The 25,309-nt window shown below is 36.0% G+C and overlaps 3 protein-coding genes and 1 long non-coding RNA gene across 11 annotated transcripts; 2 read left to right on the forward strand and 2 right to left on the reverse strand.

Annotated features, from left to right (window-relative positions):
- Nucleotides 1-89: 89 nt before the first annotated feature.
- LOC135172379 (transcription initiation factor TFIID subunit 5) lies at nucleotides 90-2,670 on the reverse strand. Its single transcript, XM_064138484.1, has 4 exons — nucleotides 2,495-2,670; nucleotides 1,172-2,366; nucleotides 480-965; nucleotides 90-376 (listed from the first exon to the last, which is right to left on the reverse strand). The coding sequence occupies exons 1-4, from the start codon at nucleotides 2,555-2,557 to the stop codon at nucleotides 162-164; spliced, it is 1,959 nt and encodes a 652-aa protein (XP_063994554.1). The 5' UTR covers nucleotides 2,558-2,670; the 3' UTR covers nucleotides 90-161.
- Nucleotides 2,671-3,583: 913 nt separating this feature from the next.
- LOC135172525 (annexin B9-like) lies at nucleotides 3,584-8,281 on the reverse strand. Of its 2 annotated transcripts, XM_064138567.1 has the most exons (8): nucleotides 8,158-8,275; nucleotides 6,701-7,318; nucleotides 6,054-6,230; nucleotides 5,482-5,686; nucleotides 5,050-5,202; nucleotides 4,513-4,686; nucleotides 4,249-4,430; nucleotides 3,584-4,176 (listed from the first exon to the last, which is right to left on the reverse strand). In XM_064138567.1, exons 1-8 carry the CDS (start codon nucleotides 8,173-8,175, stop codon nucleotides 4,126-4,128), a joined length of 1,578 nt encoding a protein of 525 aa, XP_063994637.1. In that variant the 5' UTR covers nucleotides 8,176-8,275; the 3' UTR covers nucleotides 3,584-4,125. The 2 variants fall into 2 exon arrangements, with proteins under 2 accessions (XP_063994637.1, XP_063994638.1); XM_064138568.1 differs by lacking the exon at nucleotides 6,701-7,318 and having other exon boundaries at nucleotides 8,158-8,281.
- A 359-nt stretch (nucleotides 8,282-8,640) lies between these two features.
- On the forward strand, nucleotides 8,641-9,339 carry LOC135172528 (uncharacterized). The gene is made up of 2 exons (XR_010301119.1): nucleotides 8,641-8,779; nucleotides 8,861-9,339. It is a non-coding gene; the product is annotated as an uncharacterized LOC135172528 (long non-coding RNA).
- Nucleotides 9,340-9,762: 423 nt separating this feature from the next.
- On the forward strand, nucleotides 9,763-25,215 carry LOC135172526 (phosphatidylcholine:ceramide cholinephosphotransferase 2-like). Of its 7 annotated transcripts, none has more exons than XM_064138569.1 (6): nucleotides 9,763-10,312; nucleotides 18,560-18,933; nucleotides 19,097-19,307; nucleotides 19,691-19,965; nucleotides 20,049-20,224; nucleotides 21,267-25,215. In XM_064138569.1, exons 1-6 carry the CDS (start codon nucleotides 10,227-10,229, stop codon nucleotides 21,420-21,422), a joined length of 1,278 nt encoding a protein of 425 aa, XP_063994639.1. In that variant the 5' UTR covers nucleotides 9,763-10,226; the 3' UTR covers nucleotides 21,423-25,215. The 7 variants fall into 7 exon arrangements, with proteins under 7 accessions (XP_063994639.1, XP_063994640.1, XP_063994642.1 ...); XM_064138570.1 differs by lacking the exon at nucleotides 9,763-10,312 and adding an exon at nucleotides 10,658-11,497; XM_064138572.1 differs by lacking the exon at nucleotides 9,763-10,312 and adding an exon at nucleotides 10,659-11,520.
- The last annotated feature ends 94 nt before the right edge of the window (nucleotides 25,216-25,309 follow it).

The following is a 25,309-nucleotide window of genomic DNA, read 5'->3' on the forward strand; positions in this document are numbered from 1 at the left end:
TGTAAAGAATGATTGTTTTATACTGGGGTTGCGTAAGATACTGGGGGATAGAAAGTAGATCGTGGAGAATAAATTCAGTGCACTCTTGATTTATTGGAGAATATTTTGACGAATTTATTGCGTGGAATATGAATATTTGTACATGATGATTTAAGGGATGTTTACGAAGACTCGTACATTCCAACACTGAGGAGAAGATTTCTCCGGGAAAAATGGAGAGCCAATACTGGTGAACTTTTTGTTGCAAATGTACGTAACAGGTAACACTCAGATGCTGTTTTGACGTCCGGATTGTGGGATACATTGACGTCCTCGAGACTCATCTCTTCTGCTAGTTTGGTGAAGTCCCATAATTTTAATGTGCAGTCTAGCGAAGCTAAAATGTAGAACAATTGATTAATATACACAAAATAAAAGGATTTTCAAATGATCAGCGTCAAAATATTTTTTCTAATGAGATCGTCTATCAAGTCCATTACCTGAAACCAAAATATTTCCATCTCTGCTAAAGGAAAGGGTGTGAATAGTGCCAGTATGTCCATCTAACGCAGCAACAAGATGTCCATGTGCGAGATCCCAGACGAGAACTCTGTTGTCAGCCCCAGCGGATGCTAAGAATCTCCCCTCAATCGAGAATGACAACGCAAAGATCGGGGCCTTGTGCCCTGTCATAAGTCTGACTTGATTTCCAGTAACACAATCCCAAAGTCTAATCGTCATATCACTGGAGCCACTGACAATGTAATTCGAATTCGGATGGAACTGAACGACATCGACGTCTGAATAATGACCAGCAAATATTCTCAGAGGCTGGTGAGAGTCTGTTGCCCATAGTCTGACTGTTTTGTCGTGTGAACCAGTAGCGAAATAGTATCCATGGGATGAGAAACGAACGCACCAGACTGGGAATAAATGCCCTTTGTAACAGACTACACAGGTCCATGTGTGGAGTGACCATAATCTAACTGGAAATATAGAAACATATGAATAAATCAATTAACGTGAGAGTTATGTGACGTCTAGCTGCTAATTTAATTTCTAAAATTACTTTGCAACCCTATTGTTTTTATTAGAAGGTGCGATGTCTTTTAACTTCCTTCCGTAGTTCTCTACTAATAATGGCATAATAATGAATGAAGATGAATAATATAAATAATAAAATAAATCGTACTAGTAGCATCTTCTCCACAAGACAATAGAAGATTCCTATCAGGACTGAAGCTCAAACTATAAATAGGTCCACTGTGTCCATGAAGCGTTCTCACAGTCTCAGCAGTTCTATCATCCATCATCCTGACTAAAACATCATCAGCCTCACGATTAATATCGACCAAAGCCTCCCCCGATTTCATAAGCCTCAATTTCTGTGGAACCACACTCCAAACCTTCAACGTTGAATCAGAGAAACCAACAGCGAGGAGGCTCGAATCCTCAGCAATTTCGGCAGCTGTCACGCTGTGAACACTATTTAAGAGAGTGTAAAAACAAATTGAAGGTAGAGAGTCGGCGTTGAGGTTCACCCTCTTCGAGACTTCACGTAAGGCTTTTATCTTCTCCAATTTGTCAGCATCTTTGAGGTTTGGTAGCGGCATTCGTCCCACAGGTGGTGCATTAGGATCTGATTTAGTTTTCTTCGAGAATAATGGATCCTTTTTCGGCTTTTTTTTCTTTGGCTTGTCCCCCTCTGTGGCGCCATCCTCACCCTCTTCCTCTTCAGCTGGTGGAACACACTGGATGTCTGGCTCTTTCAGGAGACCATAATATACTTTTGTTTTGTTGTCCTGTCTCGTTGCTTCACCCAACATTGCTCCCGATGTGGCCTGAATCTGCTGTTTATTTCTGGCAACACCTTCATACATATCGAAATACAAATGCTCCTGGATAATATTCAACAGAACGCTGTGTTTTTTCTCATGTAAGTGACGCTTGAGTATTGATAGAGTATCTCGTGATATTCTGATGATGAATTGGTTGGATTTGAAGGTGTCTGAGAGTTCATTCTCAGCCATTTGCTCTCTTGTTGTAACGTTCGACAATTTTCTCAAATCACTTTGATAATATTCCTCGAGATTGCCACTGAATTTCTCCATCATTTGTTTGGCTTCTTTTGAGTGATTATTGTACACCAGCTCAAGATACATATGAACCAGTACTGGATACAGTATAGTGCCCAATTCATGTTTGTAAATGTCTAGTGCACTTTCGACAAATTTTTTCAATTCACTGTATGCTTTTTCATAGAGGGCTGGATCTCCCTCACTTTTGTAGGCTGATAATACACTGCTCACTTCTGAATCAGTCTGTTGATTTTCATCAATCGCAACGTCTGCTAAATTAGCCTCTTTTCTTAACAAGTCTTCGGTTCCCTGAAGAGATAAATGATTCACAGATAGTAATTATTGGTCATTTGTTAGAATATACTTCTTATGATTTTTATAGGTAAATGGAAACATTGGTTGAGAGGTTATGTCGGTCGTTATATTGTATACGTTACCTTTAAATTATGTTTACGGAGAAATTGCAAAACAGCAACCATAGTATTTCGGTCGGGCTCCATAATTAACTCGTTTAGTAGTTTAAAACAGTTTTTTCTTCTTTAATTTTACCTCTTTGATTTTAATGTGGTTACAAGTTTATATGTTGAGGTTGTTGACATCAACAGCCTACTGAAACTCCTGCTCGACTCGATAGCTGCCCAGATATTATCACGTCCTAGGTGGCGCTGATGGCAACCTGCTCGGTCCCGCTTAGGAGTTTGAAGATTTGAATGCGCCAAGGTTTTTGTGCGCATTGGCAGAAAAAATAAAGAAAAAACAATAATTTGTTTCCATTTAGTATATTATAAAGATTAGAATGAAGTGATTATCTTAGCTATATACATACAATAATGAAAAAATACATAGAATTTAATTCACTATCTGTTTTTAAAATTATAGGACTGCAAATTACATTTTAAACATTTTGGCCATTTTTCTCTTTTCGAGATGAATTTTTTTTTGCTCTCGATTAAAATCCGTGCAGAATTTCTGCAAACGAATAACCAAGAAACACCGAATAATTTTATACCATATTTCGGTCGCATGCTTTGTGCAAGGGAAAGAAAGCGACGGGAAAGTATAAATGTCCTCAAGGATATTATCAAAAAGGCACCAAAGGCATCCAATTTACCATAGAAACCGAGGAGTGGGGATGGAAATCGCAGGTGGGGGATAGAGCAAATGGCATTCTGCGTCATCTGCTCTATCCCCGTTTTACACCCGTTTGTACTGATCTTAAAATGTTTCTTTAGTTTCTCATTTATTTTTAAATAAATAATATGTGGAGTGACCTCTTTGTGCTACGGGTGGAACCCTCATGTCTAGGTTTTGTAAGTAGCGATCTCTGTGTACTGCAAGCGGATTCGTCATGCATGTGGGGTATTTGTAAGTGGCTTCTAGGAGGCCCAGAAGCCGAAAAATTGCAAAAAATTTCGAACCAATATTACGATTTTGTTAGATTTTGGCAATAATTTAAAATTATTACGACACTTTGGAAAATTATTATTTCACTTCAACTATCATATGCAAATAACGAATCAAAAAAATCATCTAAGGTAATTTTATTGTATTGTATTGTACTATGTTTTTCATTACATCGAGATTTAAAACAGTATGCATAGAATATCCAGATAATATAACAGTAAATGGATGATAATAAAATATAAAATTTATGAAGATTTCTGTAATAACACATGCAAAAATCATACATGACGCCAGCCCCAATTTAATAGAATACGTTTTTTCCATTGTTGAACGATTGTTTATTCTATCAGCGCGTTTGTCAAACGATTTCATCTGTGTTCTTTATGGAATATTTTTTTCAAAAATATATTATTCACTGCGTATTGGCGAATACCATTCAGACCAACCTGAAAGCCTTTATCAGTTGGGCGGATATTCATTATTGAGATATAATGTTGGAAATTTTTAATGTTTTAAGAAAATATTCATTGACAACTTAGAACGTAAAGTTTTTACATGCAAAAATGACCATTATTTATGTCGATGGTTTCCTCTCTGAGAATTTTGGCGATCTATCAAATTAACAAATGCCATTCCTGAGACGCAGAGTCCATTGTGTAATCTCCTATGAGATCAATGCCAACAGACACTTCTTGTAGTGCCCTGAACAATCATCCTGCGTAGACAAAGAAAATAATTATAGATTTATTCTCAAATCATCTGTATAGGTGGAATATTTTCAACTCACGGATATGAAATCCTCCAGAGATTTTCCATACGTGCGACTGAATTCTTGCTTTATTTCTCCCATATCGATTTCAGATCGAGTGACAATTAAACGGATGAGACGTCGGTCATCTGTTCCCATTCCCTTCATACTTTTGTAGAGTTGTTCAGCAAAAAATTGCGCTCGGTTCTCAACGCATTTGACTGGAAATCCAACGATCAGGGGATTGAAAGATCAATCACATGTAATTTTGATTGAAATGTTGATATCAGGATAGATATTTACCAATAGCGAGAAGTCCTTTCTTTATGTCACCAGTAAATTCATTTTCAATGGCATCTCGAATCGTATGTCCAGTTATATTGTGATATTCCTGGAATATTTGTATCAACTGGGGGATGTTGCGCTGCACCAGTATTTCGTTGAAAATTGATTCATCAGTACCAAAGCGTAATTCACCTAGGAATGATTATATACATCAAGAAGTGCTGGGATGATTTGTTTTCAATTTTTCAGGTTCAAGAAAGTTCATTTGACATTCACGCTGGCCAATTGTTATGGCTATTTAAAAAAACGACAACTAGAGAGTTACTATCATTTTGGAGAATTGAAAAATTTCAAGCTTGTTTTCTCTAGTCACTCAATATTTGGCAATGGTAGTCCTCTACTGAGAACAGTTATTCTTCCGCGCGATATCGTGATACTGATAAGTTAGATAATTACCAGTTGTATTGGAAGATAATTTCTGATAATACAGACATTGATTTTCATGTACTGAAAAGCAAATAGCAACCAAAAAAAGTTAAAAGATAAAGCTGTCACCTGCTTGTAGAAGTCTCCGGGCATCCTCAGCTGCAGCCGCTGGATTAACGTCGAAAGTCTCGTCTCGATTACCGCAAGACAGTGAAACCATCAGACGCTTGAAGTTACCAGATGTATCATTACGGAGATCATCCTCCAATGACCTGCCGTATTCTGAAAAAATTAATGGAATTTATGAAAAATCTGTTGCGAAAGTTAAACATCTTGAAATCTGAAGGAATTTCTACTTCAAAGGCAGGGAAGCCTTGATGCCCAATTATCACCACATGACTCATTAATCCCTAGGCTGCATTTTGCCTGAATTATCCTCAAGACAGAAAAATTCCTGTCATAAAGTTTATTGCGACGCAAAATGAAAACAAAAGGCCATAACGAAAATTTTACTATCTTGTTTGGATTCTTAGATATTCTTTGTAAAGTCAATTTGCTTACTCATTTCGTACACCTGTCCAATTACTCGAATTTCATGGTTTGACATGGTACACATGACCTCAATCAATACACATTCTTCAGTTCCAATGCCAGACATTGCCTCGTGAAGTTCTTTAGCATAATATTCAGGAAGAGGAGTTATCATAGCAATAATGAGAGCCTCAAAATTGCCGGAGAGTTCTGACTTCAGATCTGACTTCAAATCCTGTAGAAATGGAAAAAGACTCACATAAATGTCAAAAAATTCATTCAAAATCTTTTAAATGGAAAACAGTATCTTTCGACACTAGACCGTGAGGAACGTTTCTGGTGAATATGAAATTCAACGACGACATTAACGTTTTGCGATGAATCACGCATTTGCCATCAATGCAACAAGTTCAAATGATGTTGAAAATGATCTCTGCCTCCAGAAGAGAGACAGGAAAAATCGCAAATCACCAGGCAATACAATTATATGAGGCAGAAACGTTCTCCACAGCTGTATATCGCACAATATTTTTTGTGCTGTAATCAAAGAGTCGTAATTCCGGACGTGAAACGTCCGTCGACGCTTGTTACTGAATCCATACCTTTCCATAAAGCGTTTTAAACTGCTTCTCAATTTCTTGTCGTTGAATATTATTCCGATTTGCAAGAACATTGATGATAGCTTTCTCGTCAGTGCCGAAGCCCTTCATCGCTTTTCGTAAGATTTCCGCATCAGTGCGAGGATCGAAATCGGAGTATGGGACGACTGTAGGGGTCAGCTGTAATGAATCAAGATTGATTAATACTGATAACGAATAGATATCGCTATCACTACAGAAGACCGGAATGAACTTATTTCCGTTAGTACTCAAAGAGCTATAATGAGTCCATTCTCCTCGTGTTGAGAGTGATTACTTGATAAATATCTTTGATCTCAGAAAAGATAATGACTCCTTCGCCGCAAAATAATTCATGAAAGCGAGGGGGTGCTGATGTTTCCCTCTATCACTTCCCCTAATGACAAATGGTCATGTAAATTCTTCCATATTTTTTCTCTTCAAAATGAGGTGACACTACAGGTGGACTACCTTGTTTCACCTCTCCCTTAGTAGTTAGTTCCACCTAGACTACCTACTAAATGCTTGACAAATATTTCTTTCTCATCATCATAACTTCAGCTTTATTTATCTATTAAATGCTCAGAGAAACCATTAATGATAATAATTTCAAAACGATCAATCTTTCTCACCTTTCTTGCGAATGGAGCCTTCCGGGGGGCTGGGGCAGTGTGGTAAGGCATTGAATTGTACTTGGTATCATAGGCAGGTTGAGATTGACCTTCTGGCCTCTGCCCCCTAGGGTAGGCCCCACCGCGATAAATGCTGTTTGATGATTGCGAATTGGCACTTTGCGGGTAAGGATTCATGCTTCTTGGTGGATAAGCTGGTTGTTCGGGTTGGAGGGAGGGATAGTGAGAGGATTGTTGAGGATACTGCGAGGGTTGTTGAGGGTAGGGGGATGGGTGAGGGGCTTGCTGAGGATAAGGGGAGGGCTGACCAGGATAAGGAGAAGGCTGCTGAACATATCCTGCTGGCTGAGGCTGTGGGTATGGAGATGACTGTTGGGAATATCCGCTCGGCTGAGGGTATGGAGATGGTTGTGGAGGAGCATATGGAGATGGCTGTGATGGATATGGAGTAGATGAGTATGGAGAGTAAGGCTGTGGCATGCCAAAACTAGTGGGAGGTGCATTAAAGCCATAGTTAGTATCAGGATGAGGCATAGCACTGGGGGCAGAGGGTGTGCCGGGTGGCACGCCGAAACTTGTTGGTGGCTTTTTTCCCGGAAACGGCATTACTGGAGGACCCTTAGATCACATGCAAAGTAAAGTCAATCAATCTACAGTTCTACCATTTTGCAGTGAAGCAACAGATTTTAGGAAATTTTGTTCAGGGGTCGGTTTCCGATTCGTATTTTGGGATTGAATTCAAGTTGGAGACTTTCGTTTAGAGGTTTTTCTTTAGATATCATAAATCTGTGGCATGTCGATTGCATTTCTACGTCTGAATAGCTCAGGGTCTCCTGCTGGGTTTAGGATATAATTCACTGCACTGCGGTGCATGGCTCAGTAAGCGAGGAGGAAAAGTCTAAATAATGGAGGGTTTTTCTCCGATAATTCAGAATAGTCTCGAGTGGTTGAAAATGTTTCGGGTTTTCTAGGAAGTTGGACGGCTCTAGAAAATGTGAGGCTTTCGATGGATTATAGAAATAACTAGAAAAATAGAGAATTCTGTTGGAATTCCGAGGGAGTCCATCTTCCGAAGGAATTTAAGGAATTGTTAGAAAATTTGAAGATTTCCAAAGAGACAGAAACGTTCGCGGGTATTGGAAAAAAGTTATGACGAATTAATTTATCTTCTTTAATCATAGTAACCTTCAAAGTTCGGGTGCAAATTGTTCCTCATTCTATCCAAGCGAAAGTGAGTCACACAACTAATGATAAAAAGGAAGAAGACCGGTTAAACAATAGAAAAGAGTGCGGAATATTCTCCAAAAACTTGGATCCTAAATCGATAACCGTAAACTACTAAAATTATTAACAAAGAAGTCTAGCTTCAGCTTCACAATTTTATTCCGCATTTTTTATTAATTAATTTCATTAGCGAAAAACGTGCAGATAAATTTCTTCCTATTACTATTACTCACCTGATATCCGTAGCTCATCTTGAGGAGTTGATGTAAAGGACAATGTCCAAACCAATATTTCTATTTGCAATCACGTGAGTCACGTCAACGGGATAACCGAAATGAGTTTCTGAGACAGCTTTAAAAATAATAAATCCTCGTGGTTATTTTCGATGGAATAAAGTCGAGCTTAACGATAATCAAATAACAATTACGCTTCCAAGTCCTTCCAACGGCTGTGAGTTGCACCACACGATATTTGGTAGCGTGCTGGAAAACTAGTGGTCAATTTTGCTGTTTGTCAAGGTGAACAGGCAGTATTATACTGACTGAAGTAGTACAGAAAGAACCTGTTACACACTGAGTGAAAAAAATAATGGAATGGGTATCAATACAGGCTCACACGTCACAGTCACCTCACCGGAAAACTCACTAATTGGCTAGAGTATTGAATACTGTACTGTACATACACAAGAAGTGATGACGTACTATTTTTTCGTGGAACTTGTGTGCGCGTAACGTTTGCTGCAATACGGTTGCACAAGTCTTTGTCTGGGTCACACAATTGCATAGAAGATACGCAGCTGCTGAGTCAGTGGGGGTAACATGGAAAAAATCCTGGATTTGAGAGTATGAAAAGTTTGTGAGCATAAATTTCCCTCACTTCTGCAATCATTTGCATCGTGGAAGTATTTTCCAATGATTTCTTTCTTCTTTATTTTAGTCACGAAATTTTGGGCAGAGGTGAAGGGAAAATTCAGGATGTAAAGCTGTAATGTTGATAGCAATGGATGGCGCGCTGCCTTAAAATTCAATGATGAATCAGCAGACAGTGAAGTCTTCGAACTGCTGGAATAGACGTCATCAGATGAAATCATCGTTTGTAGAGATGAAGAACCTATGAATGACGTAGACGTACCTATATTGGTATTTTTTTTTGTTATTTTTAGAACTCCAAAGGTGCTTGAGGAAATTTCCATAATTTAATACAAACAATCCAGAATCAATGACTATTTGTCAAAAATTCTTGTATCAATTGAACGTTAAATGAACACCGAGTCAATTTACATTAATAATGATAATCTGTGCAGCATTTCACATTAATAAAAAATTATTTTACTCCTCTCAACAGAAAGGTCAAACTTCGCAGTTTCAAGTTTCAGACCCTTCTACATGAAGTCTTAATAAATTTAAACAATCAAACGAGTGCACAATTTCAATGATTTCATGCGGAAGTCAACATTAGTATTGATAAGAATCAGAAGCAACACTCTTTGTTAATTGAAAACAATTGCTTTAACTGAATGTGTTTTTGATAAGCATTCTTAATGCTTTCCCAAGATTATAATGATACGCATTAATGGCATTGATGAAATTCCTCATGAATTAATGAAGCTACGTGTTGTTCGCCAGATACGACTCGGGTCCTTGGCCGTTACCCAGCCATAGATTTATGGAATATTTGTGAATGGACGGGGCAGTGACGTCACCATACTTTTTGGAACAAACACAGGCTCTTCATGGTTCTACATTTTCTTGTAACAAGGCGATCCATGAGGGAGCGCTTGCGCTTTTGATCCTCGTCCATCTGACGGCCCTGAGACCCCTTTATTTTTCCAGTCCTCAGTAGTGAATCCACACCAGCGGATTCCTTAGCAAAAGTTCACTCCGTAGAATCCTTTTTGAGCACCAAAAAAAAATGACATGTCATTGTTATCCTGCACGCTAATCTTCAAGTTCACGGTTGTATTCAGCAGTAACGGATTACCTAGCTTTTAATATCTGTGTGATATTTTTATAATAGTTTAAAGTTATTTGTGCCAACAGCCCTTATATCGAGTCAGTGGATGGCCCCTTCCTGAGGGGTTGATTCATGCTTTTCATTATTTCAAAATCTCAGTTGATGTTGACAATATGAATTAAACTGTCTTGCATTTAAAAATTATTCCAGCAATCACGACAATACAGTCACAATTATGAATCAATAATAGTCAAGGATAATGGTGAAACGTTGAACAAGGAATGCCGATGATTTATTAAATACTAAGAACAACAATTTGTCGGGGAATTTATCATTGTAAAGCTCTTCCATGTCCGGAGCAACATCCACATATATAATGAAATTGCAGCTGCTTGTTATAGAAACTGATTACTGCTGGCGGAAGGCTTTGTTGAGGTAAGGAGCAACAATTCTAACGACACTAGAGTATTTCAATTCATGTTTGAATGCATAAGTTAATCCCCCCAGACCCTTGTCAATGCAGTAACGGGAGGATGAAACACTTAATTTATAAAAATCGTCCAGCGTTTGATAGACCTTTTTCATCTTAGAACTGAAGGGAAATCTCACAATTTCCCTCATTGGAAATGAGTCGACAGACTGTTTTATAGTCTAGTGGGAATTTGAACGCTCCCGCCAGGTCCTAGTGTTTTCTCCGCGGCGTCAATAATCCCTAGCGCCCACCAATAAAAATTTCCACGGGAATTGGTACGAATGTTCCGTGAGTGCACGAGCACCGAGGACCGCTTGAAAAGAGGGTGGTTGTTCATGGGACACAGTCCGTCTATCACAACTATGAGTGTTAATTTCTGAACTGTGATTTAAAAAAAAACTCCACAGCACTGTCATTCAGTCGACAGTCCCGGGATTTTATCCCCTGGATTCACAGTATCAGGCCATTAACTCGTTGTGTTTTGTATCTCCTGTGCTCTGATAGTAAATTTAACAGTGCCGCCGGAAATAATGTGATAAAACGTATTCGCGATATCTCTCCACGCAAGACACCAACGGTCACATTCGCGAGACAAAACGCTTCGTGATGCTGCTAATACGTTACAAGTTGGAGCTGTTGAGCTTTGAGTTTGCGTAATAGATCTGATTTATGATCTAGTCACATCCACATGTAAACTGAGGATTATGGAGAATCGACGATCATCCCTCGATTATTATTAAATCAAAGCATTTTTTTTTTTATATATTCGGTTAGTGTTTATTTTTTGTTCTCATCTGTTCTGCCTCCCGTGTCTCTAAAAATAAGAGAGTTTACAGTCGGTGCGTCAGTGAAATTAGCAACAAAGTGCCTTTGTGAGACAATAATAATAATAGTAATTGCTGATAGGAGTACGCGAACGTGTAATATTTGCAATTGGTTATGTTGTCGTTTTAATTGTCATTTTACTCAGCATTTAACAGCGACGGATATCATTTTTTGTACATCAAAATATCGTGATGTTTGAATAGTGAAGTTTAGCATGAGATATTTGTTGAGTAGTGCGTGTATATATTTAAAAAAAATAAAAATACATAAATGCATAAATTAAGGTTACCTGTCAAGGTTGAATTGCCCTCGGCGTTAACAAGGTATGGAGAAGCCTAATGAACAGGTATTGATATAAGTATTTCATTGAAAAATTCATGGCGTTGTCAGTGGGTATAGATTTAAGGGAGTTGTGCTTTTTGAATGATTTAATACAATGACTCATGTGATGAATAGTGCTCTCTCAATTGGAGTTATTCTCATTTAGAGTTTAATCGAATTTGACTCATTCACTGGTGTCGTGATGGGGGAGAAATTGAGGTTTTGGTACCCGCATATACATATCTCAATCTGTTGAGACAATTGTCATGTCTATTTTTCAATAGTTACTGTGTGCAAATCCAGTGGTAATTGATTCTCATGTGCTGGCTGGCTGAGTGGGTGCGAATAAACGTATTGCTGAAGTATTGCGTAGAAAATGTTGAGTTTATCTTGGATTTAGAAGCTTTTATTATCTTGTGTTCTTGTGTGTATTTGTTTATCCATCTAGGCACTGGTTTTTTTTCTAGTGGGTCTGTCCTCTGTTTTTTGATAACATTTGTATCAAACTAGTAGGCTATGGACTAATCAATACCAGACACATGTTGTTACTCTGGCGAATATGCGATAAATTAGTTAAAACTGTGATTTTTCACCTTTTTGCATAATTCTTTGTGATCTATAAACCCTGTTGGGAAATTGTAGAATTAGTTCATTACCCTCATGTTCGGATTACATTTGCGTGAGGACTTGGTCAAGAACATTTTGCTATTAAGTTAAAGTGTCCTCATTTATTATAAAACCACTGTTGGATATATTAAATGTTCGAAATTTTTTAAATGAACAAATTGGTTAGAATTCCACGCAGACGATGTTTATGGTTAAGATATGATTACTTATAAATTAGTTATGAAAACTGTTCGTTATTTTTCAGAATATGCATATGAAGGCTATTGACATAATCTAGAAATGAGCAAAGAAAATATGGAAGTACAATTTAAAAAAGTGCGAGGTGAAATTCGCGAGAGAAAATATAGTAAAAAAATATTTCAGCGCAATAATACTTGAGGCGAAACATATAATTCTGTTACCAATTTTTATTATTTAGAATTTATTTGTTTGCCACTTGCTTATTTCTGCTCAGTTATCCACCCCTTTCAGTGATAAACAATTATCTCAATTTTATTAACTATTCACCATTCAATATCATGACAATGTGGCTTCGCCAGATACTACCCAGTAAATAATATGAAACTTTGATACTATTTTTTTCTATGCAAATATTTCCTTGCATTTTTTTTCCCCTCAAAGACCGATGAATCATAATACCGTAAAACAATTCTTCGGTAAGCAGATACTCTGAGTCACTCGCAAGGGGCTATCGATGTTCAATTTAGATAACCATTTGCAAACTTGAGGAAAACAAAGGTCGATTGTTCGTTGAACTTCGTATAAGAGTGACTTTATTTACTGATTTAAGCGGCTCTCATAGAATGGAATGTGTGGGGATGGCTTATCACTTTTAATGAATTATTTATCTCTGGTCTACAAGTACGATTCGAAAGTTACTAAATTCATGTTCTGGACAAAAGTCGGTGGAATCGTAGTAAGTCATTCGCATTCATGAATCATAATGTATGACACCAGCTGATAAGTTGATATGAGTAAAAATCTGACGGTCTCCTGGGGAACATTGGCAGGCTGATACTGATGCGGATGCATCAGTAATGCACTTCAACGCAATTTTTTCTCTAGAGAAAATCTCATTCCCTTTTGTGTCGCCAACATTCACTGAATTCAGTGTGCACAGTAAAAGTGTCGCGTTTAATTTTTCATTTCATCATTCGTACGGACCTAGAGGTCGTGTGAATGTTTGCTCTATAATAATCCATATGTTCGGCGGGAGGCGAAAATTTTTCAGGGGGGAGGGGGGGGGAGACACCTGTATTCACTGGCAGGTGTTGTAAGTCAGGCCAGTAGTAATAAACTATTCATGATGAACTCACCGAAAAATTCTGGTTTATCTGTTTTTTAAACATCTACTACACTAAAAATACACGAAAAATCTATATTTTCTCTCTCATTCGATATTGAGGGGAGATTGATTGAGGGCGATAGGACAGTTAATGCGTTCACCCAACCTTATTGAATTATGAAGACGATGATTTCTCTTCTATTTGATAACACCTAACACAACGTTGGCGAGAAATGATTTCGATGTTTTACTATTCATTGGTCAGGAAAATTATATTAATTTCTTTCATAATTTTATTTACGAAGCGGTAAAATTGTCCGTTTTCTGCAATTATGTCCTAAATGTCTATATTGTAATACGGGATTAAAACTAATTTAATTGGTTGATGGAATTAAGTTAAGATTGAATGTAAATTTTCGTAATTATGTCACTTTTGATTTTCGTTATCTTTTCCCGAGTTTGTTGCAATCAAATCAAGTATTGAAAAATGTCAAATGACTTTGCTTATGTATCGAACAAATGTGTAACAGATAGGTAGACATTTAAATTCACTTAAATTCTGTTAGAATTATTTTTTTCTTAATGCGCATCAGGAGGAGATAACCCGGATTCACTATCAAATTAGGTTTATTGTTAAATTAATTACTAAATGGTGATGGGTTTCACGTATATTGATTAGAAAAATTTGATGGGTCGAATACAACAATTCCGTAGTATCATTTTTTGTGTTTGCTTCGTCCGGATGGGAAAGAAATTCTGTGGGTATTCACAATTTACAATAAAATATTCTCCTCCCCCACATCATCGATGAATTCCATTCAAACTTTGTTGAACCAGAGCTCACGAATTGGAAACGGATACGATGGAGAATGAAAAATGGCCTGAAAGCTCTAGGCTCGCGTGAAATACGGAGTTATTAAAAAATCATTAGCACTTAATTCTCGTAATTTCTTTGTGCCGCATTTCAACGTTCAGCTTTCGTTGAATATCCCGTAAATAATCAAATGAAAAATCCCTGTTTGTGTCTCCTCGTCAATAATATTATTCGGTGTATCAGAGGTTTCGGTACCATTTAACTCATTTCTTTAATGATCTCTTTGTTCTTTGTTATGTGCTTTTGTTAAATTAATTTTTACAAATCGCAATCTTTAAGTCATTTTTCCCGATTTCCCATCGAGATTTAAATTCAGATCTGCAAGCTTTTGATAATAAAATCATTGCAAACTGTTCAGAAATTTTGAGGTCAAATGGGCTCGACTGGATTTTTTAATAGTCAACTACGAAAGTACTAAAACATTTAATTTCAGAAAAAAATGCACGTGAATAAAACGATGTAAATTTTACTGATTACCTCACCTTGTAATCATAGTCTGGCGTATAATCATATCGTCAATATTTTTTGCTAATGATCAGAATTTAATACAGCCAAGGATGCGACCCAGACGGTCCAAAAATTAGGAGTTTGTCTGCATTCAATTATTCCTCACTCGAATTATTCACCGGTTCGATATTTGTTTATTCAAATGCTATTTTTCAGCAAATTAAAATATTCTTGACCATATGAACATTGTCATCCTGTCGTTTAGGTCATTCCTTTAATATACCTGAATACGCCCAATCATATGACACTCAAAAATCCTTTAATTGTCCAGCAGTTGATCTCCTCCATTCCACTACTTAGAGAGGACGGAGTATCCTCGATTTAAATAGGTAAAACGAGAGAGGTGGGGTGTTCGTACCAAATCGGGTACCTTTCCGATGTCGTAAGCATGAGATAAGGCTAGAGGCCGCCAACCAAGCCAGACTGACCGCGCGACTTGTTCGCGGTTGTTAGTGTATCGTCGAGTCTGCATGAGCATTGTCAACAGCTCGCGTCTGCTGACATTCCGTCAAAGTTTACCAAGTTTATTATTTCTGTCATTACTGATTTTTTTTACGCCTTAGCTGCACAACATATGTGCCATACATGAGTGTGGTGACCTTCATCACGAGTCTTCCATCGGTTTAAGTAATTTCGAAAGGATGAATTCTCATCGCGAAGTGGGTGCAATGTGTGTTATACGTTTGTTGAGAAGCCAGAGTTGATGCTTGAGAGATACGTCCAATGCACTTTATGAAATCGGTTGCAATTTTTATTTTTCGCAACCATGCAACGAATCCCGCCTGTCTTCCCCGGCGATTCGTAAGTACAGCGGATATACGACTTCGTATTTTCCCATTTTTTTAATGATTTTTTACGACGGGGGAACAATACTTTAAATAGTCCTTTTTGCGGATGTTTCATGTGATAAATGGAATGATTCAGTCATTTTATTCCGAAGGCCTACGGTCGTACGGGGAAAAACCAATGTGTGTCGTTATTTTTCTGCTTGTTGCGGAAGTGAATAGTGCCTTTCCATTATTCTTCTTCTTTTGCAGCTCGTATTTTTAGATCCTGATGGTAGTTGTAATCATAATGTGTCGTTTTTCTCTTCCATTTTTATTCTAATCTTAATGCGAAAAATCTTGCTCTATTATACCTGGCATTATTTATTAAGTCTATAATCCGTCTCAGGTGCGTGTGGGTATTTATCGGATGATTTAAAAAATGTATCTTCTCAGGGAAGGGGAAAAAAGCAAACATTCAACAGCAAAAAAAATCAATTTGAATTTTTTTCGAGGTTTTAAGTGCCAAATAATCATGCGAAAGAGTTTGCTCATGACTTATAAATAAATGTAATATTCATCTGGCTTCAACCTCGTGAGTATTATTTATTTCCTTATTAGTTTTGTAAATTTTTATTAGTTCGAATGCATTATCTATATCCAGTAGAAGACATTATGAATTGTGGAAAGAAACGAGGAAAAGTTAAAATACTGATAAGTAGATTTAAAAGACAAAAGAATTCATCGTACAATTACCGTAGTCAATTATCTACGTTCTTGGGGCTTGCCACGGTCTTCGGTAACGCTGTTCAATCACTATTATATCGGTAATAGTATGCTTGAGAAGACGGAGCCGGTCTGGTGTTTATATCTATTCGTCGTGACTCTTTTACACGGGATATTCCTGACAAACCAGAAAATAGACCAAACACGCTGAATACGGATGAACTTGTGTTTAATTTGAGGAATACTATGGGTATGTAAATATGTATATTTTTATTCCGTTATGTTCAGGGGAATTTTCGTGTCTATTGCGAATTAATTCGAGTTGACATAAACAAATGTGCAGTGATTAATAAGCGAATTTAATATTAGATTAGTGAATTAATTGTTAATGAGAGAATGGAAGTGATCGTACATATTGATATATCTGATAAAATCGAACATAAAATGATAATGACCGTTAGTATCGCGATTTTAAAATCGACAAATCCACTTGGGCCTGATCAAATCAAGGTTGAATTCCAGAAATCGCATGGCTGAATTTCGATTTGAAACACTATAGCCGTAGTGAGAGGTAATCCGACGCGAGCACTTGTGATTCAGTAATTCTCAAGGACCATTCTAATTCTGGAACCCATGAATATCCCAATTCTGAACATGAAATCCCTAACTGGAGAACTTATACCGAATCATCACAGCCTTATACATAATTCACGCAATCGTTACCGTAGATATTTACGAATTAATTATCCAGTTTGCTTCTATTAATTATTTTGGATCAGTTTTTTTTTTCACTCATTTTTATTTATCATTGTTATTAGTGACATCTCTGCTGTGCAGAAGTTTATGAATGATGACATGAAGCATTATAAGTCAGCAACTATTTGTGATAAATCCTTTTAAATGCGATTGTATAAATAGTTCAACACTGGGTGATGTAAATACAGCCGGACAGTCTATTTGTTGTGATAATTCTGGTCAATCCAATAAAGCATGGTAATTCCGGCAGTATACTTGATTCGTGTTTTCAAAGAACTTGATGCAAGTTCCACTCATTTCAGAATATTTAATATCTTTTTTGCTTCAAAGGAATCGATTAAATATTATGACAATAAGTCACAATATTTTTGAAATGTTCTCCTTGTCACGTGCGACTTATCATTTTCGTGCCGTTTATTTTATATTTTTTAAAGTAGTGTTATATAATCATTTATGGCTGCGATAGTCAACTCCTTGAGCTTTATAAACGTGGGCTTCAACTATTGACATTATATCTAAAATTAAAGACAAACAGCGTAGAAACTGCAATTGTCTGATTCTCAGCTGAGCTGTATACTTTAATGACTGCATCGAAGGCTATCCTCGGTATTCATGCATTCATTTAGATAGTCATTCTGATCGAATTCTTCATCCGAGTTTAGAACTGGTGCAATTGATGTTGAGGAGAGCGAGGCAAGAAAAAAATACATGTATAAATCAATACAAGTACATGTATCAATTATCTTCAATCTACGCTGAGAAAAAATTGTCTCCAAAAGTCCGGCTTCACTCATATCAAGGAGCTAATGATTTCAACATTTCTAAGACCAAAACATCTGGTATTAAAAAACAAAACCAGTTCGCCAAGAAATTAGATAGTAATCCTGAAGCCAAGAACAGATCCATGGTGATGACAACGCGATTTCTAAACTCAATCAAAATTGAATTAAATAATTAAATATTTTGAAGCCTCATTTCTAAAATATTCAGATGCAAAGCCCCCTGAATTGATTTTTCTATTAAGCCATTAGAAATTCAACTTCTGGGATTTATAGCTTGGAATCATGGTTACGTATATTATTTATCTGTTTACAGTCAGAGTCTCTCTTTGAATTATTTATTTATCCACTTCATTCCTTCTTGCCTGTTAATATTCCTTTATATTTTCATGTGGCTGTTCTTGAAGAATTCTTTGTAAATACTACGGCCCTGAAGTGCATGCATGATAATATGCAGTTAATGTGCACTGGAAAGGCAGCATACTTAACGAGTTTTGCTAATAGTTTTGGCCTGAGTTTATTTGACACTCGAATAAAATATCGTTTAGATCACCCTGGGCTTCTCCAGAGAATGTCAATATTGTTAATAAGGTTGATATGTTCCTTCAAAAAGACGAGCCCTTAGAGAATCAGTTGAGAATTGATGTTTTGGCGAATTAATATATTTGTTATGAATACGTTTTGAGAAAAAAATCCATGTCGTCTGCTTAATTAATATTTATAATTATTTTTTGTTGTTGTTTCAGGATGGTATTGGATCACAAGGCGATAACATTGCACAGTGATTACGGAAGTTTCGATAGACCATTGGCTAACGGTGAGGGACACGAAAAGGACGTTGAGGCAGCTGTTGATGGGAGTACTAGTGGAATGGCACAATCTAGTGACGTTTATCAAAGGCAACCATTACTTCCTGGTGCACCAACTAAAGGAAAAGACAGGTGGGGCGGTGTTGGCTCGAATTCAGATTATTATGAAGAGGATGAAAATGATAAAATAGATAGCATTGGACATCCTCGGGCAGGTTTGGAGAATGGCAGCGGTATTGTCAAGTTGGATATTCCCGCACCACTTCGAGAGGAACCAAGATTTCCCAAAGAGAAATGGAAAACTCTCATTGGTATGTGTGAATTAAACTCATTTTCTAGTCGATGATTCCTTTGAATACTTAACTAATATAAAATGTGTAGCACGATGGGGTTTTTCAATCAATTTAATTTAATTGTTTCCATTTTATTTTTATGTTCACATGCAAATTATTGATAATTCGTTTTCCATTGCAGCATTCCTCTTTTTGGTTTTCAACTTTATCCTCACAACAACATCCCTTGCCATGGTACATGATCGAGTACCAGACAGAAACATTTATGGTCCATTACCTGATATTGTTCTGGATAATATTGATGCACAAGATTGGGCGCTCACTGTGTCTGAAATTCTCATAGTTATTGGATCAAATTCAGCTATGCTTCTTATTATCTTTCACAAACACCGGTGAGTATACTAGATTTTATAATAGAGATGACCACCAATATTTAGATTCAGCAGAATCCAAAGCATTTACGTAATATATTGTTAATATTGTAATAGACTCATTCAGAGTTTGACATAATTTAGTAATTAATACTATTGTTATCGACGATGAAGTAAATACTTGGCAGTATGAAACTTGCAATTTTTCATAAAGCACACAATTTTAATTCCATATTAAACAATCGTCAATCTTCTTTATGGATTTGTTGGAAGCCTGGTGACTAGATAAAATAATTTCACAATTTAACCGTAATTATGATTTATGTATATCATCATCTCCCTTTCATAATGACATCTGTCACAATGAATAAAATTAATCATAAAGTTTTCCTTATTTTCGTCAGATTCATCGTAGTGAGACGGATATTTTTGGTTATGGGATTGCTGTACATGATGAGAAGCATCACATTCTTCGTAACAGCCTTACCAATGTCTAGTAAAACATACTACTGTAGTGATAAAGCGAATCATACGACTCCTCTGATTATCACAAAACGCGTTCTCCAACTGATGTCTGGTTTTGGTCTTGTGATAAACGGAAAGCATACGTACTGTGGTGACCTTATTTTCAGTGGACATACAGTTATCCTCGTACTTTGCTACCTGATTATAAAGGAATGTGAGTAAAAGATGCCGAAAATTTCACGGACATTTGATGAGTTGGGAATTTGATGAATTTACCCATATTTTTATTTTTTTCAGACTCACCTAAGCGGTGTCAACCGATCCACTGGCTCGTTGGAATAACATCTTTCATTGGAGTTATTATGATTTTAGTCGCTCATGGACACTATACTGTTGACGTTATTATAGCTTACTGGGTCACTACGAGACTGTGGTATATTTACCATACTATGGCTAACAATGTACAATTGAAGGTAAATATGGAATTTTTTCGATTTTCCTGTAATTTTTTTTTTAATTAATAGTAGAAAAATTCGTTTTTAAAAAAATTTTTTACAACGTTTTAGATCTATTGCGTTGCTAGTGATGTCTCCGGTAATTTCACACAATGTAATTGATGATTTCTCGTTATTTAAAGTGATAGATTTTTTTTCCCTGAACATGCCAATGCATTTATTAAAATTATATGTTAAAATTACCAGAAATTTGATTAAATTTTTAAGGCATGTTATCACTAAGTGGAAGGGAAATTCTTTTACAAAATTTTAAAAACCTTTTGGAGTTTTTCAAGTCTACTTTTATGATGGAATAATGAACACTCGCAACAAAAAACTTGATTGAAATTTATATTGCCAATAAGTCACTTCAGGCGGTTGTATCCTCAACTGTTCCTCGGAGGACCCGCTTCAAGCGACAGCTGATGGAGCAACCAAGTTTTTCCTCGCGAGTGCTCATTATTGCCTCATAAAAGTAAGTTTAAAAAGTTCAGAAAAACTTTTCAAAGAGCCTTCTTTAATTAATAACCCATCTTTGGAGTATTGGAATATTTGGCAATTCATCTGGCCTTCATCACGTTGAGGATCGATGATCGCGGTAATGACCCATTCATAATTTATTTCTCTATTCACTTATTGTCCAATACTTATCGAAAAGGCTCTTTTGAAATGCTGTTAAGCTTTAATAATTCAAAAAACATTCTTAATCATAATTTTTGGGAATCTTCTAGTGTCAATATGCAAATGACTTCGATATTCTTAAAAAGGAAGCAAAAATAATATTTTTCCATTACAATTTGATATTTTTGAGAGGAATCGGGGAACTGAGATAAGCGCATGGACTGCGAGATCCCATTTATTTAAAAAATCACTTCGCAACAATGCACGGAAGTAATTTGGCAAAGAAAAATTGAAAACGATCTATTCTAGTTTATCAATTTACGACAAATTTCATAATTCTGCTCCCAAGAAGCCGTCATTCCAAGAACTGCGTGTCATACGTTTCATATATTTTTCATAGCAATACGGACCAAACAACTATTTGGCGAGACTCTGGTGGTTTCCTCTGTTCAAGTATTTCGAGAAAAACGTAGGTGGAGTTGTACCACGACAATACGACTGGCCTCTCCCTTGGCCTCGAAGGTTTCTTGCCAAGCATCCCAATCGGGATAGTTAATACTCGTCCCAGCTCTACAATAGGACACTTGTCCCCGGTTCTATGTGAATTTGTATATTAGATATGGTAAATACATGGACAAAAAATTAACGCGGAATGACGGGCATCTCTGAGAGTGAAGAGAGTCTGTTGTTCACAGCTGAAAGCCATTACACTTGTAGAAAAACAATAGTTTCAAAGGCAACTGCGCATCTCATCGTTTCTGTGTACATCTGCTCGATCTACCGAAATTCCCGATTTTTTTCGTTTGCCAAAGCATCTGGACTGAAAATCAGTCAAATTTAATATTCTTTACGTGTTTACACACGATATTGACATATTCATGAGTTCTTTAGGATATTTTTCCATTCATATTGGAAAATTTATTTGACTAGTAGTAACTAATAAGTTGAGGGTAAAAATATAGTGTTAAATGCAATTGAAATTAAATGATCTGGGTACACCAATAAGAAAATTCATTAGCTTTTTGTTATGCTCTATTGAGTATTTGTGATAAAATTTTCGTAACTTCGGCCTCTGAAAGTCCTCTGTTTTTACAATTATAAATGAGGAAAGTTTTTTTTATACAGATAGCAAAAGGATGTGATTAGTAGATCGTGGAATTTCGTGGGACCAAAAAGAAAAAAAAATTAACATACTGAAGCACTGTAATTTAAAGGAAATCATGCATCAATGGAATTAGAAAAAAATGATAAAATATATGCAATAAATTAGACACAGGTTGTCCTAGATGCTTGACAAATGCTTAGAGGTATTTGAAATCGATGTCAATCTCACAAACTCGTTCTTTGTCAATGTCTTTCAAAGTCCTTGTTACCTGATGGTTGAACGATAGGGAAACCTCAAGGGGATTCTATCGTCTACTTCAAACTACTTCAACTATATTAGATCAGAAAAAAATGAATAGAAAGAAATGACAGTAAATTATAAAATTCTTTCTCCGTCGTTATGTTCTAGTTTGTTTAATCGCGGGGAGAAGAAACTTGCCACACGTCATTTCGGTAAAAAAAATGGAAATTATACTCTTTTGAGATGCACAAGAGACAAACAATGTGAAATTCCAATTACAATTGATAAAAGATACAAACAAAATTTCTAAAATTTATATACAGACTGGAAGGTAGGAGAATTGGCCCTAACAATTATTTTCCCACCGATTGTAAGGCGGGGTGGGACAGAATGGGTCTTTATTTAGGCGCACTGCGAGGAGAGGGAATTATACTTTCTAAAGAAGAAAAAAATATCATGTAATCAGAATTTTGATGAGTGCTTGAGTTTAAAAAAAGTACCTGTCTTGGCCCACTCCCTCCTAGAGTACTAATCCGAGACCATAACTAGCACAACTCATAATGTCCCGGTTACTTGAATACCTCCTCCAGAATAAAAAAAAATCTATACATGTGTAATGATTTTAAGTATATATTTTTCATAAATTGACTACATGAGGTTCATGAAAAATTACATAGGAGTCCAACCTTGGACCGACTTCATTATCCAACGCCAATAATGGAAACATAATGTTGCTTAACTATTTACGTTAATTATACACAAATTCTGTACATAGTCCTTTTGAAAAAAAAAAACAATAGAAAAATTTATATTAGGTTTACGTCATAAGCTTAGTTGGAGATACCCGCACTATACTCTATTGTGTACTCAAATGCATTCGTTCCTCCCAGATTGTGAATTTTATGGAATCGTGTGAGATATCGTGGTTAATTGAATTATTTAGTACTTTTAGCCGCGGCAGTGTTGATGAGAGAGTGTGATGCTTGGTTTGCGAGGTTTTTATAAACAATGTGGAGACGGATTACATTAATTACGAAGTAGTGATATCACAAGAGAATAAGAGAAATGACATTCTTCTTATTTTTCATCCTCAGGACTTTTGAGTAGCTTTTAAACGAAAGACAGATTTTTCTCTGCTGTATATGCTGAGCACGAGGACTTCTGCCTCGTCTTCTTTTGTGGCATCACTTCTCTGAAGGGGGTTTTACGTAAAACACCTTTCGACGATGACGCTTTAACTAGCGAAAAATTCGCCAGGAAAGATTCAGGTTGAGGGAATTTAGAGGTTTAAAAATGTTATTAAAATTTCATATCGACAATTGCTAATAAAATACGGGTATCTCAGAAATCTCTAGAAAATTTATCTATCTGGTTTTTCCGGAGAAAACTTGCTTGACTCAAGCTAAATTAAAAGTAACCTGTTTTCGTCGACACTGATTAAATTCACCGATTCAGTCGACTTATTGTGAATCAATAAAATGAATGGGACGAACGAGTTGAGGGTTTGCATGAACGATTCAGAGGAAGAATTGAGTGGGTAGGTCATCAATTCAGGATTCATCAACGGGAAAATGTAAATTATCTCTCGTAACGATTCAGTGGACCTTTTGCATGGATTTATATTGAATTATATCTCTCAGAATTAAAAGATGGATACAGGGAAAGGAAATTGAGAGCGGGAGTAATGATATCCATAAATTATAGTTAATCGTAAATTTTTAAGTTGGTAATTACTCATATCACTTAAAATTTTTTAAGTATAATGGTGCTCATCAATTTAAATATTCAAATTCTGAAGTATTCAATGAATCAATGCTTTAGTTCAGGAAATTGTTTGCCTGATCCAAAATTTCTTCCAGGAAATTTATACTATTTGATTAATGAAAAATTCGTAGCTGTTTACATGTAATTATTTCATTTATCATCAATGGAAAATTTAGATTATCAGTTATTCTACTGCTTCTAAATTTTGCCGAGTATATGAACTGCATGCAATGAATCTTGTAGACCCATTGACTCGGTATTTAATCAGAGTATCTGAGCGTAGTTTTTTTTTATTTCGCCTGAGTCGCATGAGTTTTCTCGGAAAAATTACGATTGACGAGTTTTATAGGGAATGCTGAGAGACCTTTGTTTTAATAATGAAAAAGAAGTATCGTGATTTTATTAATGAGTGTATGAAGGGAAGGGAAGGGAAGGATTCTCCAACCCTCGAGAAATCTTTGAATGAAATTTTTCGCTGACGAATATTCCGTCGATTTCAGCTTTGTCATTCAATAAATATAAAGCGAGTTATACACTGATATAAATGTGTTTATATACGATTTATTATATGTAAAAATATGGGTGTTACTGTTCTATACAACACGTTAAGCTTTAAGACGGTATATTTATGCACATCTGTCGAGCAATAAAATGTTGGAGTTACTTTCTCCCAACATAGGAGCTTCGTTGATGTTTAAATGAATAAAAGAAAAATAAACATAAATATAGTGAGGAAATGAAATGAAGATATTTGTAATCTATACGAGTACATCGACGTGTTCTCTCGCGTACGTATGTTTGTAAGAAAATAATAACTATATTTTTACGTGTAGATATTTTTTTGTAAAATTGTTACTATGATATGTCTAGATATAGAGAATTTGTTCATGTTGTACATATGACTTGAGTAGCTAATGAGCTTGGTCATAATGCGATCATTGTTTTTCAAAATTCAAGTAACTGAATCTCTAAGTAACTATGATTCTACGTTATTGTTGATTTAAATAGATTTTTTTATTGATAATTTTTGTAGAGATGAAATTACAGAACAACAATTATTTTCAATAACTAAAGAACTCAAGGTAACTTTCGAAAATTTGGCAATTATTGATACGGTAGTACACAGTGAATGTTCACATTCTCAACCTATTTTTATCATTTATTTTGCATTGTAATGCTTATTGAAAGATCAGATGAAAGAAAAATGTATAGTTTCTGGAAATACACTGTTGAAAAAACATACTGGCTTTGAGATTAATTTTTTACATGACGTCGAACACAAATTTTCTACTTGTTTGGTTCACAAAAAAATCCATTTGATCAGTGTTCATGCA

The sequence above is a fragment of the Diachasmimorpha longicaudata genome, chromosome 2 (genome assembly GCF_034640455.1).
Source record: "Diachasmimorpha longicaudata isolate KC_UGA_2023 chromosome 2, iyDiaLong2, whole genome shotgun sequence".
NCBI classification, from domain to species: domain Eukaryota; kingdom Metazoa; phylum Arthropoda; class Insecta; order Hymenoptera; family Braconidae; genus Diachasmimorpha; species Diachasmimorpha longicaudata.

Coding starts and splice junctions, on each gene's coding strand:
- LOC135172379 (XM_064138484.1), bottom strand. CDS start 2,557: ATGGAGCCCGACCGAAATACTATGGTTGCTGTTTTGCAATTTCTCCGT. Junction 966..1,171: donor TTGTGGAGAAGATGCTACTA/GTACGATTTATT, acceptor CTATATTTCCAG/TTAGATTATGGTCACTCCAC. Junction 377..479: donor TGGAAATATTTTGGTTTCAG/GTAATGGACTTG, acceptor TCTACATTTTAG/CTTCGCTAGACTGCACATTA.
- LOC135172525 (XM_064138567.1), bottom strand. Junction 4,687..5,049: donor CCGGAGACTTCTACAAGCAG/GTGACAGCTTTA, acceptor AATCATTCCTAG/GTGAATTACGCTTTGGTACT. Junction 4,431..4,512: donor GAAAGGACTTCTCGCTATTG/GTAAATATCTAT, acceptor TTGGATTTCCAG/TCAAATGCGTTGAGAACCGA.
- LOC135172526 (XM_064138569.1), top strand. CDS start 10,227: ATGTCCGGAGCAACATCCACATATATAATGAAATTGCAGCTGCTTGTT. Junction 18,934..19,096: donor GAAATGGAAAACTCTCATTG/GTATGTGTGAAT, acceptor TTTCCATTGCAG/CATTCCTCTTTTTGGTTTTC. Junction 20,225..21,266: donor CTAACAATGTACAATTGAAG/GTAAATATGGAA, acceptor TATTTTTCATAG/CAATACGGACCAAACAACTA.